The sequence below is a fragment of the Grampus griseus genome (assembly GCF_964374135.1).
Source record: "Grampus griseus genome assembly, chromosome: 13".
NCBI classification, from domain to species: domain Eukaryota; kingdom Metazoa; phylum Chordata; class Mammalia; order Artiodactyla; family Delphinidae; genus Grampus; species Grampus griseus.
Window position 1 is genome coordinate 39,421,814 of NC_139007.1, and position 17,689 is coordinate 39,439,502.

Below are 17,689 nucleotides of genomic sequence, written 5' to 3' on the forward strand. Positions count from 1 at the left end.
TTCCTTGTAGAGGCAGTGATTGGGGCCAAGGGTCGGTGTGATTGTCACAGTGTAGACCTTCAGGCTCCTACACAGCTGCCCTCCCTGCACACTCCCCCACCTCCCCCCTGTAGGCAGCCAAAGTCCTGTTTACGGCAGAAGCTTTTTTATTGTAAACAGTGAGGCCTCTCCCAGGCAGCCCTGATGAACAGGGTGGCACTGACCTGGGGTGAGGCAGTCTTCCTTGCAGAGAAGAAGACAGGCAGCCTACCCTCTTCTAGCCCTGGGGCCCTGGCCCTGAGGCCAGCTCACTGAGCCTGCGCTCCTCCTGGAAGCGGATGAGGGCATCTCGCTGGTTCACCACGTCCACTAGCTTCCTCAGGACCTGGTCCTCAGCCTGCCGGTCAGCAGCTGTCTTCAGGGTTTCTGAAGGGAGGGGTGAAACTTACTTAGAGAACAGAGAACGGGGAGGACGGCAGGAGAGGCACAACCTAATCCCGGCCTGTGTGACTTCTACAACCCCAGCTGTTTCCCACTCTGAATTTGGTTTATCAACACTAATGGTTTTCTAGCATTGTTTAGCAGCAACACCACTTTTAAAGGAATCTTGTGTAAAAGCCCAGTTGTGCAGCTGTGATTGAACTGAAGGCGCAGAATGTGGGCCTGGAGCCCCATCCTCTGGCTTCCTGCAGTTCAAGAAGCAATTCAAAAGGCAGTTCAGCCTCAGAGGTACTCAGACTAGAGGACTGTTGCCTGGGCAGTATCTGAGATCACGAGGCTTGTGCAAATACCAGCCTCTCCCCACATCCCACCTACCTTCCCGGTTCATGTAGGTTCGCAGTTCTTGGTCCAGCTGCCACTGTTTCTCCTCCAAGTTCAGCTCCTGCACCCTGTGGGGGGCAGGGATAGAAAAGGCACAGGTGTCTAGGGTGACCGAAGACCTGGCTGTGGGGCCTGGCTCACACGCCATTGCCCCCCGCCCCAACTCCGACACCCCTTACGTGATCATGAGCTCAGCCTCCTCGGCCACCAGGCTGTTTTTCTTCTGAACAAGCTGTAGCAACTGTTCTAGCCATAGTGCCTTTTGCTGTTCGGGGGAACCTGACAAGAAGGAAGAAGAGGGGCCAGTCAGGCTTCTAAGGAGGGTCACAGGAATCACGGCATGAGGAGCAGAACCTGCTGTGGGCCACAGCCTGGTAGTCTGGGGGTCGCTGGGGGTGGAACACAGGGCCAGGAGGCAGAGGTGTCCTAGGCTCATTTATCCTCCCTGTCTTCACTCACTGCTCCGGCTCCTCAAAGCCAGCTCCAGCTCCGTGCCCTTGGCCTCCAGCTCCCTCAGGGCAGCCTCGATCTCATTTTGTCGCCGTTGGATGGCCTGAGTACAAGACAGAAGGCCCAGGAGTCTGCAGATTGCTCAAGAACAGAGTCCCGGAGGAGCTCTGGTCCCCAGTCTCAGAACCCTGATCCCGTTAGAACCTCCGGGAACCCCTAGGCCACACCTGAGCCTTGCAGAACCGCTTCATCTCCTCCTCCTTAGCACGGCGCAGCAGAGTCCGACGCCACGTTGGGTAACTGTTCATGGTGCCAGAGTTCTTAGCCAAGTTCCACAGAACCTATGACAGGGTCAGGTGGATAGGGGTTGGGAAAGCTGCATTTGAAAGGGACCAGAAAGACCCTGGGCTGGAAGTGGGATAAGTTCTGATAGAAAAGGTGGAGGCCTAGAGACATGAAAGAGTCAGCCTGGGTGAGAAGACATTCAGAGTCATTTGGGCTCAAGAGGATGGGTGCTGTGGGTTTCTCCCGGGCAGGGGCCAGGGTATATTTAGTGGATGTGTGCTGGCTTGGGCAGAATAGGTGGCCAGGTTCCTCCCACTCACCTGTTCTGTGTCTGAGTCCAATGGCACGTCCTCCTCTGCTTCCTCGTCACTGGAGCAGGGACTCTCTTCTTCCTCCTTCTCCACGGCCACAAGAACTGAGCAGAGAAGTGGATATGGGCTGAGATCCGCAGGACCTCCCTCCCCATTCCCCACATCCCCGTCCAAGAATCCGAATACCACCCTCCCATCCCCACCCTGGGCCAGCAGCTACCTTGAGGGCTCTGGACTGGCATTCCCCAGCCCACAAAGCTTCCCTCTAGGGCCTGGCGGGCCAAGACGGAGCAGCTTCGGGGCGGCTTGGGTGGAGCCTCCATTTCCGGGTCAGGGGTGAGATGAAGGGAGGATAACCGCTGGCGTTCTGGGCTGGAGAGGCGGATCAGCTGACGGGTGGGCTGGCTTGGGACAGGAGTGGTCCCCTCCTGGGGGGCCCCGGGAATCGAGGGGCGTGATGGCATGTTATTCTCACTGTGTGTCGGAAGGTCCTAGAAGAGCCACCATATGCTCTGGTCAGTGACCTGGCCAGGGTGGGTTGAGGCAGCCCCTTGAGACAGATGTGGGCCCTGGCGTTCATTCATTTATGCCGTCTACCGAACAGTGTGAGGCAGTGTTCTAGATACTTGGGATTCATCAACAAGTAAGACGGTACAGAGATCCCTGCCATCATGCAGTTTACACTAGTGGAGAACATTCAGTTACCCCCAGCAAAGTCTCGGGCTTAGAGAGCCCTTTCCTCCTTCCCACCCTCCATCCCACACTTCCACAGCTTTTACCTGACTCTCAGGGCCTCTGTCGCTGCTATCCTCTTTGTGGCCTGGCTGGGGCAGGTGCTGGAGGCAGTAAAAATGTCCTGGGAAGGCGGGAGAGGGGAGGAGCCATCAGATGCAGGCAGCCCGGTGAACAGATGTTCGGTTTATCAGGGAAGGTGGGGGTGACAGGCCTCTGCATTGGCTGATAAATTTCTACCAGCCTCCTGGCTTCTCAGAACCCCGCATTTGGGGCTTTGGAGGGGACAGAGGAGACGGAGCTCAGGAGAAGAAACTGTCATCTTCAGCCTGCTTCTACCTCATGCCCAGCACCCCGGTTCCCCTCCACCTTCAAGCTCCTGGTCCCCCCAAGCAGGGCCAGACCCAGAGTCCCTCTGAATGCCTCCCAGGCCCACTCACCATCTCCTGGGTGCTGCCCGTAGCCACTTGGCCATAATGTGGCCTCACAGATATGGCAACGGAAGCAGCTCCGGTGGAAGAAACGGCCATTGGCACAGAGGCGTTCCAGGATATAGAGGTGTTCCCCACACAGTGCACACAGATCCTCGGCACTGGCCTGCACCAACCCCCAGGCCGCAGGTCAGCTGGAGTCCGAGGCAGCTGCCAAGTTTTTCCCTTCCCCTCCCTGCCCTTCCAAGGCCTCTGCCTGCAGACAGGGCCCCTGTTCTCACCTCCTGGTATTGGGATGGGGGTGTCACCGGTACATCAGGCTCTGGGACAGGTGGCTCCTCAGTACTTGGGGTCTCAGCCTCTACCTAAAAGGGTAAGTGCTCAGGCCCAGAGGCAGAGGGGCAGGATCAGCTGGGGAGTCCATGTGTACAGATGAATAGAAAGGACTGGAAGGGAAAGGGAGTGAGACTAGGAAGCGAGACTGGATGGTGCGGGGGGAGGTTACAAGGAGCTGGGGTGGCGAGCAAGGCCTGGGGGGACAGGATATGGGAAAGAGTACCTCAGGGAAGGGACTGTCCGGCCCCTGCGTGCATTTACCTCCACACGAGGCTTCTTGCCACCAGCATCCTCCCCATTTCCCTGCAAGAAGTCCTACGTTCTGAGCCCCCAGTTCTCCCCTTCCCCCATTCTGAACATCCTCATCACCCCAGGGATCCCCACAAGGAACCCACTGCCCAGGCCAACCCCACCCAAACTCCCCACCTGGGCCCGGGTCCGTTGCAGGGTCCTCTGCAGTTTGCCAAGGAACAGCACAGCGCTGGCAGTGCCTGGGGAGCCTTGGCTGACTGGGCCTGCTGGGAGAATCAGGGTAGATAGGGGGCCGATACTGTACCCCCCAGAACAGACAGCTATGTGCCAGCCCAGAAGGATAGAGGATACCTCTCCCAGGCTGTCCCGTAGAGGGCACGCTCTCTCACTCACACTCACACACACACATACACACACACACCCTCCCTCCTCTCTCTCTCACACACACACACACACACACACTCACTCACTCACTCACTCACTCACTCACACTCACTCCCTCTTCACCCCACCCCATCCTCCCCACCTCCGGGTCACCTGGGTTGTGAGGTGTGCTCTTGAAGGCACTATGGAAGTGGCTGAGGTAGGCAATGAGGCCCAGTGGGTCATTCCCTGCCACCATTGCCTGTGCGGACAACACGGGCGTGATGCCCAGCTCATGCTCTGCCATCTTCAGCGCCCAAGAAGTCGCTTCCAGAGCCCCGACTCCCTGCAGCTCTGAGGGTTCCCTGTGGGGCGTCAGGGAGAAAGGCCAGTGGGAGACCAGAACTTGCCCCATGGAAGGGGGAGAGAGCAGTAGGGGAGGGACATCGGGAAAGGGAGGAGAGGGCATAAAGGGTTTTTATTCTCTGTGCTACCTACCCCCCACCCCTCCCATGACAACAGCATCTGGCCTTGGGGGGCTTCTACCACTCACAAAGCTCTCCGTATTGAATGCATTTGATTCTCATGGGCAGGCAGAGTCAGGCGGGAAATCTATCTCTAGGGAAGCAAAGTGACTAGAGCAGGATTATTAGCAAGGGGTGGCCTGGGACGCAGCTGGGTGTGCTAACTCCTACACAGTGATCGCCCACCATTCCACACTGCCTAGAGAGGGAGGAGCTATCAGGGACCCCCAAGCCCAATGCCTGACTCACAGCAGGCCGGGCCGCAGCCGGTGCACGAGGGCACACAGAGCCAGCCCATCCGCCCAGGAGGAAGACAGGTCGGTGACGTGGACCCCTGGGTACCCAGCCGTCTGCTCCTGGCACCAATGTAGCAGCTCCTCCTGGGTGGCCACCGACCCTAGGAGAGGAAGCCACGCTGTACTGAAGGCACCAGGGCCCGCAGAGAGAGCCCAGCTGCTGGGTGCGGGGTCTATATGGGAGGGGGAAGCAGGGACCCACGCCTACTGGGCACCAGCCTAACACTCACTGTCAGCAGCACCTCCTTCATCCCAGTTTTCTCATTTGAAAAAATCTTTCTGGCAATAAAGTAGGGGAATGAATAGAGTGAAACCACTGCTGGCCACAGAGAGGGCAGCAGGCTATGAGCTGAGGGGCAAGGGAGGCCCAGAGATTAAAAGGAGAGGCAGGTTTGGGGTCTGCAAGGCGGGAAGGGGCAGACAGCTGAGAACAGTGCAGCTCCGCTGCCATCCAGCTGCTGCGTTACAGCGGCTGTTAGAGTGCTGAAATACTCCACACAAGTTGGCAAATGGCTGCTGCTGAGCACCCCACTGCCCTGCACTCTCCAGGAGGCCCCAAACATCTCCACCACCCAGCAGTGCTCCAGCACCCTGCTCCCTGCCGCCAGCATCTACCACTGTTCTGATCATTGGTGCTCGTGCCTCACTGCTTGGTAAATATTTTGGACATGGCCCCGGAGGAAGGCCTGCTCACCAGTGGCCGGCTTTCTTGAGTCTGTCTTGTCACTCATTCTCTGCACAGGCTCCTTGGCCTCCACATCGTACAGGTCTCGTACCTAAGGCAGCCCCTTTCAGGTCTCCAGGCAGGCGGACCACACACACCCCCGCCGCCCCCGCCCCCAGTCCATGGGGGAGGGGCTGCCTGGGTGGGACTCACCCGCAGGGCAGGGACTGGGCAGACCACAGGAGGGAAGGCCTGACCTGGGGTGCGGGAGCTGACCCGGGAAGTCTTGGCGGGTGGTGCCAGGGGTTCTGACCTGACTGGGGGTCACGGCCCGGAGGTTCAGGTTGGGATAGCGGGAGGCTGGGTCCAGCCCATACTGGGCCACATTGCGGTGCATGTTTTCTGGGGATGTCTGTGACAGGAGCTGGTACAAGCTCTCTCTGGGAGATGAGGGCGGGATCGGGCACAAGTGGGAGGGCACCATCAGCACCCACCCCTCCAGAAGTGCCAGGCCTTTCCTTCGTTCTCTTTTCTCTACGCCCCCATCTACTCAACCAGCATCCCCGACCCTACTCCTGACTCTTCCTATACCCAGCCCTGCCCCCACCCCGCCCCCCAACTCCCCAATTCAGGCCTCACCTCTCTGCCAACACCTCTAGGGGCCCAGCGCCCTCTGCCCAGCGCTTCACCATCCAGGCGGCGTCAAAGGCTGCCAAGAAGCCCCGGGCCACTCCAGTGCCCAGGGGCCAGAAGGGCTGCAGGGGCAGAAGGACAGGAAACAGCTCAGGGAGAGTCCAACAAGGGTGTCCACGCCCAGATGACTGCAGGGCCATAGCAGAGGGGGCCCTGACACACCAAGCCACCTTCTGCTCCTCCTTACAAGAAGCAGACCTTTTTATACCCCCTCCTTCCCACGAGGCTGCTTCCTCCCCCAGCCAGGGAACACCTGTGCCTCCTCACAAGGGGTCCGGAGAGCCCCTCCCCAATCAGCGAACACTGACCCCTCACCTCCACCAGGCAGTCCCCAACCAGCCCCAGCAGCAGGCGGGCGCCATGCTTCTCCTGCACCCGAGCAGAGCTCTCTGCCCGCATCATGCTTGTGAAGTCAAAGGCAGAGACGTCGGGCCGCCCGTGGGCATCCTGGGCAAACTCCAGCTTCCCAAGCTTGCCGTGGGTGGCGAAGTCGGCAGCTGCCCGAGCAAAGCGCTGCAAAGCCTCGGGCGCCACGTTGGCACTGCCCAGCAGCCGGTCGGTCTCCGGCCAGTCCTATGTGGCCAACAGATCAGAACCAGCAGGGTCAGTTGGGCCATCACATCCCCTTAGGTGTAGAAGGTACACATCCTGAGGCCCCAGGAACGGGCTTCCCCAGACTACACAGCAGTTGAAGGCTGAGCTGGGAGGAGAATTTGAATGTCCAGCCTCCCACACTCGAGCCCTGTCCTCAACTCTCAGCCTGCCGCTCGCTGGGGGTCCCAGGTCCCACCCTGCCTCCAAGGCCCAGTATCATTACTGTTACCATACACCTGCTTTGGACAAGTCACTGAACTTCTCAGAGCCTGTTTCCCCATCATTTAGAGATAACGTACCTAACTTCTCAAGGTACTCGTGTGGATTAGGTGAGAAAATGAACATAAAACTCAACAAAGTACCTATCACATAGTAGGTGTTCAACTAGTTCATTCAGCAAATACTTTCAGGGTGCTTACTACATAGCAGGCACCATTCTAGGCACTGGGAATCATCACTAAACAAGAGACGGACAAAACCCCTGCCCTCATGGAGCTTACGTTGTGTAGTCCTGTGGCTGGTATAAGGTGTTTAGCCCAGAATATGATTCAGGTTGCCACGTAAGTCCCAGGGGAGAAGAGCTTATCGAGGTGGAGGAAGCGCCATCGCAGAGAGGAGGGACTCCCTCCACACACAAGGAGAGACTGTGTCCAGGCCTGGCCCCCACCTCCCAGGGCCCACCACCCAGCCCCTCCCTGCCTGGGCCCGGGCCCCACCTGACGCAGCACCCCCAGCCGTAGCAGGCACTGCTTCTTGGCTGTCATCACAAAGTAGTGGGTGTCATCCTTGTAGTACACGATGTTCTCCAGATCAATGCCTGTGGGGATAGGGCAGGGTACGAGGAATGTGCCTCGTCATCATGTGTCACCTCTCCAAATACCCCAGCCATGCTTGACCTCTGAGAGCTGGGATCACAGCTCAGCCTGCAGCAGCACCTCTACCCACACACACACAGGGGGGGCCCATGAGTTCTGGTGGCACAGCGGACCATCTGTCCCAGGCCCAGGAGGCCTAAAGGTGTAGAGCAAAATGAGAAACTTGGGTGGGGTGGCAGCTGGGCGATGTGCACCACATAGTCCACAGGCTTGCAGAGGACAGCCCGGCTTCTCCGACCGGGATGTGCACACTCCAGGGGGCGTGGCAATGCGAAGCCAAAGTAACCATAGGGCATCTTCTGGAAGTACCACTTTCATTTTGAATATATAGCATTTTGTTTTGCTTTGTTTTTTTGAATTCCTGAATTTTATTTTATTTATTTTTTATACAGCAGGTTATATAGCATTTTTATATTAAAGCATATGTAAAGAAGCACAAAGCAAAATCCCATGCATTTTGCGAGAGATTTCTAAGACTCGTCATGCTGGGTGGCTGAGTGGGGCTGTGGCTGCTGAATCCCTGGGGGCTCAAGTTCTTTGCTGCCATGACCACAAAGATGGAAAAGTACGGGATTCCTTGGACTGTGGACAGGTCTGAGAGGGAGAGGTGGGAGGCAGGCCACAGTGAGGCACGAGGGGGGCAAACCCTGTGAGGGTGGTCCTGACCTGTGGCTTTAAGCAGGCTCTGGAAGAAGCTCTGGTTGTAGATCCTGGCCACGCCGCTGATCTCGGGCACCTGTGTCTCTTCCACCGTGCGCCCGTTCACAAAGTTGGCCGTGATGCCAATGGCCAGTTTGCCACGCATTTCCCGCACTGTGAAGCCTAGAGGTGGGGACAGGGGGTTGGTGGCAGGAGGACGACTGGTGTAACAGCCTAGAAAGGCCCACAAGGAGCTCAAGATGCTGGCTTCTTCGAGGGAAGGGATCACTCACCTTCAGGGACGAATTTACCTCCAGCTGCAGAGATGAGGACATCAAATTCATAGTTGGCCAGTTGGGCTGGGGGGCTGGGCTGGAGCTGGGCACGCCAACCACTCCCTGGGGCAGAGGGTGTGAGTGGCACAAAGGTGTGGAAATCTGAAGGGGCCCCTGTATTCCCAGGACAATCCAGTGAAATAATTAAATAAACGTTTAAAGGGCTTTATGGTTTAGAAAGCAATGACACACTATCAAATTACACCTTCACAACAGCCATGGAAAGTAGGTAAGGAAAAAAATACTTGGGGGTCCTCGGGAGCAGAGAAGTACTTACCCTTTCTGGGAGGGGCCTGAAGGCCAGTGAAAGTGACACCCCAGTGAATTTCCACCCCCAGCAGTAATGCAACTTTCAACAAAAGCAGCTGAAGTTGCCGGATGCCTGGAAGGGAGAGGACATTAGGAACAGGGACCCCAGGTTCCCACAGCCTTCCCAAGCACCAGTGTGTTCCTGGTCAGAGCCGGAGAAGGTCTTAGAAATCACTCAGTCCAACTGCCCATTTTACAGGTGAGGGCCCTGAGTCCTGAAAGCCGCCTGGCTGAAGTGAATCTTATCCACCCTGCCTCTTGGCCGGCCCAGCAGCAGCCCCCTGACCCCCTCCACTGGCCTGTCTCTAGGCCCAGGCTCACCCGCCCCTCCAGGCCACCACATGGTGCTCACTGATGTGGTCCAGGGAGCCTGTGCAGAAGCGCCCATAGAACTTCTTGGCGCCGAGTGCCCGAAGGTCATGGATAGTGAAGGGCCAGAGGTGGAGCACGTTGTGACGAGAGAACTTGGTGCGCTTTTCCACCAGCACCACTCGGGCCCCAAGCATCGCCAGCTCCACAGCAGCCCGCAGCCCACAAGGTCCAGCACCCACCACCAGGCACTGCGAACACACAAGGCAGCATCGGCATGGCATCTGGCCCCTCCTCTGACTTCCCCCACTCTCCAGGCCCCATCCCAGGCACCGGGTACCCACCTTAGTGCCGGTGCAGGCCCGGCCCTGCTGGTAGACAGGCTGGCTTGCTCTCTTGTCCAGCTTGGCCCACAGCGACTTGGCACTCCAGTAGTTGAGCTGGGCCTTGATCTTGTGGTACTGGGGCAGCCCCCCACCGGGCTCCAGCCCCAGGGCCCTGCATAGCCCCTGGAAGCTGCTCAGCACATCCTGGCACAGCTGGGCCTGCAGGACGCTCTCAAAGTGGGCATGTGCTGGGTTGATGGAGGTGGGTGAGGCCATGGAGACCTCGGAGGCTCCCAGGGAGGGGCAGGGGCACGTGGCTGCTGGAGAGAAGGAAGGAAGAGAAGGGAAGAGGCTGGAGAAAGGAGGAAGGGAAAAGGAAGGGGAGGAGAAGAAAGTCTGGTATCCCCAGGGAGCTCCAGGTCCAACCCTGATTGGCTCTGCTGCTCTCTGCCAGCTGCTCCAGTGACAACTGCTATCCCTTCCACTCCAAGTGAAATTTGCCAAATTTGGAAATGAAAAATCAGCAGTCCTGGGCACAGAGGGCACGCGGAAAGCCAGGGAGCCTCCAGCTCAGCCTTCTTGCTCAGGGATCTCCAAGCCCTGCTCCATCTCTGGGGCCCAGGGGACAGGAATTCTTACCCTGCCTTCTCGGGGCCCTGGAAGCAGAGCACGGGTAATTTCTCGGATGTGAAGAGGGCAGGGTGCCCAGGAAGAGAGCTTTCCGTGCAGTACAGACAGGGACAGATCTAACACCGGCAACCCCAGCTGCTAGGCACATGTACTGCCCTATCTCACCCCAAGCCTCCCTGTGCCCAGCACCCTCGAGGGACTCAGTGTGACGCTGGGTGTGGGGTGCATCTTATGCCAGGGGCAAAGTTCTCCTCCTTAGCGCTGCTCATTGCCTCACCACGGGGAGGAGATGGTCTCTAACCCTGTAGGTTCCACTTCCCACCACCAAAATACTGCACGGAACAGCCCCAGGATGTTGCATCTGACTGAGTAACACACAACTGGGTCTATTTCTGACTCACTGTGGTCAAAATACTTCCCTTGTGACTTGCCACTGCTCCAGTGGGCCACAGTACGGCTGGGGGACTGCGGGGGCGACAGGGCAGCAGGGTTTGCCCCTCCCAGCTTCCTCTCACTCCCATTGACGCCCCACCCCATCCCTGCATGCTCTCCCAGGAATCTCCCGAAACAAGGCCTCCCTTTGTCCCCTTCTCCCTCGCTCGGGCCCCCACGCAACTTGAGGGGTGTTGGAGAGAGCTTTCTCACGCTGGGACCCGGAGGAATCAGAGGGCACGGGGATTCCTGGAGAACTGCCCACGGGGGAGTTCGAGTAGGAGGGTGGCACTCATGGGGGGAGATCCTTGGGCTGATCCCCCTCACGCTGCTCGGTCGCCTCACCGGTCCCTGCCCGAACCCAGCGGCCGGGCCGAAGCAGGAGATGAAAATCGCCGCCGCAGGTCACCTGGATGGGGGCGGACGGAACGTCAAGAAGGGCGAAGGTCTCTCTTAGGGGGTGGGAAGGAGGAAGACCTCGGCGAAGTGGGGAGAGGGGGGACCCAACCTGGAAACACCAGGACAAATAATGTGCGAGGGGTGGACCGGTCTGGAAGGATGGAGAGGGAGCTGGACCACTGGCAGCGGGGGTCGGGGGTACTCACACTCCAGACCGTACAGTTTGGAGAGGGGCTGAGCAGGACGGAGGTGCAGAGAGACGGGCCGGACCGGCCAGGCGGAATTCAGGAGCGCCGCGAGCCACATTTCCCCGGAGGCGCATCCCTACTCCTACCCCGGGCCTCCGCGGGCGGGGGCCGCACATTTGGCGCAGCTGGACAACTTACCCGGGGGCTCGGGAGCCCGTAGGGGCCGCTTCCTGCTAGGCGGGCGTCCCAGTTCGGCGGGTTGGGGGACGGGGACGGAGGAAGGGAGTTGGAGGAGGCGCGGACCAAATGCCGGGATTACAGGGCAGCACGCAGTGTGTAGGCTCCCGCACCAGGGCACGCGGCCCGCAGAGGCTTTATTCGCGCCTCATTAGCATCTCATTACCCGGCGTTTCCCGGCTGGGGGCAGCCAAGGGCCCGCCCATGGCTGCAGGGTGGTGCCCGAGGGCGTGGCGCAGCCGGCGCCGCTTTCCGCTTGAGGGCCGAAGACCCGGGCCCCGCCTGGTGGGGGCCAATGAGAAGCGGGTCGGAGGCATCCGGAGCCCTACTGCGCACCCGCGGCCTCTGGCTCCTTCTCAGAGCCTGCGCCTGAAAGCTAGCGCTTCCCGGGAGGGCGAGGCCACCCGCCCTTGCGCAGTACGTACTGCGCGGCCGCCCCCCGAGAACTGGGCGGAGAGGGCGCTCGGATTGGGCAAGAAGTTTGCAGAAGCTGTTGGATCCGTAGGTAGCATCTGCGTCCTCCTCACCTCTCCTACCAGGAGATCCACGGCCCGGACGCCCCACGATGGATCCAAGCTCGGGGTCCGCCTCCCCTGCAACCAGTCTGCCTCTAGACCCGGGCTGCGGGCAACCGGCACGGATTTAGAGCCCTGGAAACTCGGCAATCTGCAGCTTCCACAGCGGCATGAGTGAGCGGGCAAGAGGGTCTTGGGCGTGAGGGTACTAGACCGGCGGAAATGAGAGGGGTGTTTGGGTGAGAGGCTAGTTCCCCAATATTCAAGAATGCCTTGGAGAAAGGACCCACAGAGCTGTCAGTGCTGAAAAGGGCTTGAGAGACCTTTGGGATCAACTTCCTCATATTCCCCATAAGGAAACAGCTGAATGTGAAGGTACTCTTCCAAGGTCATTCAACTAGTTAATATTAATAAAACATCAATCTCATTTGTTAAGCATCTACCATGAATATTACCTTAATCTCAGTGATCACATGAGTCCCACTTTACTGAAAAGGAAACCGAGGGTCACAGAGGTTCTGTGACCCGCAACAAAGTTACACAGCAAGTGGCAGAGCTGGTATGGAACCCAGGTCTATCTGGACTCCACTACACCAGTGTTGATCCAATGTGACAAATGAAAGGCTGGCATCGTAGAAGCTGTTTCTTGTTTAGAAGTGACATAATAAACACTAACAAAACAGAGGAATGAATGGGAGGGTCCTCCCCTTGAGATCCAGGGACAGAAAAAAAATGGTTACCCTATGGCTCTTCCCTTCTCTTTATTCTCACTTTGCATTTTGTCTGGAAACCCTCTGAGAACAAGCAAGACCTGTATACTTATACTGCTCCCAGCTTGAGCTGAGAAGCAGGCAGGGAAGGGGAAATGCCTGCTCTCTGCCAGGAGAGGCCTGAATTCAGCCAGGTCAGGCTCAGGAAACTAGGACAGCCTCCCAGTTGGACCCATTCTAGCTCTTGAGTATGACTAGTTGAGTATGACTAGTTATTTGGCTTGAAAACAATTTGCCAAATATCTAAATGGAGGACACACCTGTATTTAAATACATAGTGTAAGAAGGGTTCTAAAGCCCAGTCTGAATGGGTTACCAGGCTTTTAGAATCACTCCATTTCCCTTTCATTAGCTGATGGTAAATAAGCAGCTGCGCTGATTTAGTGGATTAGCTGAGGCCCAGCAGGGGCCCTTGACTCAGTGACTTGTGGTCTCAGCCAGGCAGGGTTGTGTGGCTCTCTGAATGGCAGATGGTAAAATTTGTCTTTAAAAGAGATCACAGAACAATAATGACTTCATCAATGCTTAAAAAACGGCTGACTTGGGAGTTTCACTTTATGTTAATTAAAGATACACAGTGGAGCAAAGATCAATGGGGAATATGTTGGTTTGTAATCTAGAAGATCTGGCCAGATGCCAGCTTTGCTTCATACAAACTTACGTGACCTTGAAAAGTCACCAACCACCATGCTTCAGTCTTAAATCTAAATGGAGGCAGTTTAATTACTCAACCTCATCAACCCATTTTGATTCTAAAATCCTATTATTCAATGTTGGTTACTCTAAGAAATGTATAGTCCAGAAGGCCCAAAACAAGTTCTATTTAGATTTTCTTCAAAAAAAAAAAAAAGACCTCTAATAAAACTAAAAGAATAAATTATTATTTATCTACAAGTGTTTCTCTTCTTAATTAGAATCTTGAGTCATGATCCACATTATATGTGTATATGAAACTAAAAATACTGGCACAAACACACTGGCTAATTCATATTGGGTCAAATAAGTGGTTGATACGTGCAAAGTCAGTTTGTGGTTTTTTGGTCATGCAACACAGCTTGTGGGATCTTAGTTCCCTGACCACGGATCGAACCCGGGGCCTTGGCAGTGGAAGTGCCGAGTCCCAACCACTGGACTGACAGGGAATTCCACAAAAAGTTAGTTTTAAAAGAATCACATTCTAGGACTTCCTTGGTGGCGCAGTAGTTGGGAGTCTGCCTGCTAATGCAGGGGACACGGGTTCGAGCCTTGGTCTGGGAGGATCCCACATGGCGCAGAGCAACTAGGCCCATGAGCCACAACTACTGAGCCTGCGCATCTGGAGCCTGTGCTCCACAACAGGAGAGGCCGCGATAGTGAGAGGCCCACGCACCGCGATGAAAGAGTGGCCCCCGCTTGCCACAACTAGAGGAAGCCCTCGCACAGAAACGAAGACCCAACACAGCAAAAATAAATAAATTAAACTCCTACCCCCATCTTCTTAAAAAAAAAAAAGAATCACATTCTACTGTTTTTGCAAATAATCACTCCAGCAGTGGCCTAGGTCAAAAGCCTGAGCCATTAAAACAGGATCCCTTTCCTCTAATCCACATCATGTTCTGTCTTCCTGCAATGCCATCCTTACTTCACCTCCTAACCTTTCATCTCCTGAGCCTGGAGTCGGAAACTAGATCCCTAGCACCGCAGGTGACGGTTCTAAGCCACCCTATATATGACTTTACACCTGTAGGTCAGCGTGTTCAAATACCACAGCCATGGTCCTGGGTCAGGAGCCATAGCTGCAGTGTAACCAGGCAGACACAGCTCCTAATGTAAAAATAATTATCAGCTGAGACCAAAGTGTAGCGTGCTGTGGACGGATATGAAAGTGTGGCTTGATTGAGATCAGAGGGTCAGGGAGGATTAGAGGGTGAGGAAGCAACACTTGAACTGAATTCTGACAGATGTGCAGACATTAGTGAGACAGAGAGTAGGGGGAAGAAACCTTTCAAGCCTGAGAAACTGCCTGCCTTAAAGCCTAAGGCAGGAAGTTGCTGGGTATGTTTGGGGAACAGCTAGGAAGACAGTGTGGTTGGAAGTGAGAATGGGGAAGGGACCCAAGAGGAAGATGGGTTGGGGATTTTATTCTGAGTGCAGTGCCAAACTGCAGGATTGTAAGCAGAGCAGAGATAACGATCGTGTTTGCGTTAATAACATGATATCCACGCACTTAGCAAGGCACTCTGCTTGATGCTATGGGCACAATGGTAAGCCCAGACAGATCACCATTTCCAGCAGAGAAATGGGTGGGGGAGGGGAAGAAAGGCAGGCCTTGGCAGGAGTCCAGGCAAGAGGATATGGTGATGGTGTAGCAGTTGGGATTGAGAAGTGGATGGACTCAAAATATAGTTTGAGATGAAACTGACATAACTTGATGACGGATTGGGAGTGGGGGTGAGGAGGGGCCCATCAAGAATGACTCCCAGCCTTCTTTCTTGGCTGGTAAGAGTGAGAGAATCGAAAATTTCAGTTTCTCATTCTTTCTTACCCTTCCCTGCAACTTTATCCTCTATATGCCGCTTTTTATTCAAATACCTTCCCCAGAAGTCAAAGTGTGATGATTGCACAGACTCCGAGATAACACAGGCGACAAAGATTAAAAATACAAATATGTTCAAGATCTGTTTACTTTCCCGTATTTTTGTTACGAGAGTACTTTCATACTTCAACATTAAGATTACAGGAAAATCTGTTCAGAAGCCACTTAATCATACTAGAATTATCTATGAGAGGTAGATTTTTAAAATGTAAACATTCTTGTTTATATCCCTAATTTAGCCTAAGGACACTTCAGTTTAACTTTTCATCTAACAAGGATAAAATACAAATGAAGTAAAACCAAGAGCCAAACTATTCATTTGGAAAATCTTCAAATCCATATTTTAAATCGAATATTATGGATATTAATTCAAAATAAATAATAAATCTATGTTCTAAGACCGGGGAAGTTCCCTGAGCTCTGCTCAAATTTTTCCCTTTCTACATAGTAGTAGAAAGGGATTACAGTAGTATTTTTCACTTACATTAAAAAAGAAAAAAGCTAAGATCTCTTGCTAATGTTACCTAAACTTGTTACCTAAAAGCTTTCCTGCTCTGGTACATTTCCAGTGAGAATGGTGATATGTGCACATAGTCCAGTCAACTTAAGTGTTTGTTGCTTAATTATGTGTAAAGAATTTGAAAGCAAGATAAACTATCGCAGTGACATTCCAGCTTCTTTTAGAGGTCATTCCTTTATACCTGCTGTTTACAAAAGGCAAGGGGGATTTTTTTTCTTTTTTAGAGGTAATTCCTCCAAACCTGCTCTTTACAAAAACAAGACAAAGCGTTTTCTTTCAATTCTTGAGAGTTTAGGCTTATTTTACTTTGGAAACTGAGGATGAAATTTTACCTGAGTACTTATAAGGGTAACAAAAATAAAGTAAATCAGACTTCCCTGGTGGCGCAGTGGTTGAGAGTCCGCCTGCCGATGCAGGGGACATGGGTCCGTGCCCCGGTCCGGGAAGATCCCACATGCCGCGGAGCAGCTGGGCCCGTGAGCCATGGCCGCTGAGCCTGCGTGTCCAGAGCCTGTGCTCCGCAACGGGAGAGGCCACAACAGTGAGAGGCCAGCGTACCGCAAAAAAAAAAAAAGAAAAGAAATAAAGTAAATCTGCCCAAAATATAAAATATCCTCAATCAGAAGTTTAAAAAAAGTTCAAACAGAAGTTCAGGTTAATTAAAGCATTTTCGCTTTAGTAGTAACTTACAGCCAATTGGTAAATTTCAATTAAGCTTTAAATGAATAGTAGTAAAATACTGACCTAAGTATTATTAATATGGTAGTTACTGCATTTCTGTAGAAAGATTGTAACTTTTACTATTATTGTTCTATGTAAAAAGTTTATGATTGTATGCTAAAATTTCAGACAGACCCTCAATTTTAGTCTAAAAGGTTCTATTACATAAAGCAGATCATATGTAAAGAGAAACCCAGCTTAAAGTTTCAAAAGGCTGATGGTATTAAGCCCAGCTGGTGGAAGCAGCCACCCCTGTGCCCCAGTTCTGGCTCTGCCACTTACTGTGTGACTCAGGCAACGGACTTCATCTGTTGGGGCCTCAGTGTTCTCATCCATAAAACAGGCATAATAATATTACCTCGTAGGAATGTCATGAGAATTAAGTAAAATATGATTGTGCTGCAAATGGGTTACAGGTGTGTCCCAGACACTGCTTCCCGCCTCACTCCAGCTGTCGTTGTTACTGGCTGAATTGTGTCCCCCCTACCAAATTCACGTTGATGTCCTAACCCCCAGTACCTCAGAATATGACTGTTTGGAGGTAGTGCCTCTAAAGAGGTAACTAAGTGAAAATGCGATCACTGGGGTGAGCCCTAATCCAGTATGAGTGGTGTCCTTATAAGGAAATTAGGACAAACACAGAGGAAGCCCATGTGAAGACACAGGGAGGAAAAGATGGATGGGAGGCCTCAGAAGAAACCAATCCTGCCAACACCTTGATCTCAGACTTTCAGTCTCCGGAATTGTGAGAAAATAAATCTCTGTCGTTTAGGCCACCCAGTCTGTCGTATTTGTTATAGCAGCCCTACCTAGCAAACTAATATGCCGGTCATGGCCAGCGGTGCCTGGAGTCCTCTAACTGAAGGGTACTGGATAAGTCTTTTTTGTGCACCATGGTATGGAAAAGGTTTCAGAAGCCCTAAGATACAGACCTAACACACCTGGCTTTCCTCCTGGCCTACAGTAAAGACTCAATATGTGCCAGATATTGTTATTATTCCAATTTATGAAAACCTAGGTGTAAGCATCTATAATGAGACTCTCACATTCCTCAGCATCATTTAACCGGTTGCTCACGTTTACAACACAAGAACCAAATGCAGAAAAATACACAGAGGAGAGGTAGAAAGAGGAGTTTCAAGAAACAGAGGGCCAGGCACAAGAACAACAGCTCATTT

At 53.9% G+C, this 17,689-nt stretch overlaps 1 protein-coding gene across 1 annotated transcript; it reads right to left on the bottom strand.

Moving 5' to 3' along the window:
• Positions 1-138: 138 nt before the first annotated feature.
• MICAL1 (microtubule associated monooxygenase, calponin and LIM domain containing 1) lies at positions 139-11,556 on the bottom strand. The gene is made up of 26 exons (XM_082668891.1): positions 11,373-11,556; positions 10,933-10,996; positions 9,544-9,877; positions 9,243-9,450; positions 8,859-8,963; positions 8,540-8,644; positions 8,274-8,429; positions 7,449-7,549; positions 6,454-6,711; positions 6,085-6,200; positions 5,759-5,885; positions 5,476-5,557; positions 4,735-4,882; positions 4,136-4,326; positions 3,773-3,861; positions 3,608-3,649; positions 3,292-3,375; positions 3,020-3,176; positions 2,627-2,703; positions 2,068-2,338; positions 1,857-1,951; positions 1,479-1,592; positions 1,261-1,354; positions 981-1,080; positions 796-869; positions 139-405 (listed from the first exon to the last, which is right to left on the bottom strand). The coding sequence occupies exons 3-26, from the start codon at positions 9,799-9,801 to the stop codon at positions 257-259; spliced, it is 3,201 nt and encodes a 1,066-aa protein (XP_082525017.1). The 5' UTR covers positions 9,802-9,877; positions 10,933-10,996; positions 11,373-11,556; the 3' UTR covers positions 139-256.
• Between the last annotated feature and the right edge of the window lie 6,133 nt (positions 11,557-17,689).

Excerpts from the sequence above, each read along its gene's own strand:
- MICAL1 (XM_082668891.1), bottom strand. The coding sequence starts at position 9,801 with ATGGCCTCACCCACCTCCATCAACCCAGCACATGCCCACTTTGAGAGC. Across the intron at positions 8,964-9,242 it reads AGGCTCCCTGGACCACATCA|GCATCCGGCAACTTCAGCTG; the intron begins GTGAGCACCATG and ends TCTCCCTTCCAG. Across the intron at positions 8,430-8,539 it reads AGGTAAATTCGTCCCTGAAG|GCTTCACAGTGCGGGAAATG; the intron begins GTGAGTGATCCC and ends CCCCACCTCTAG.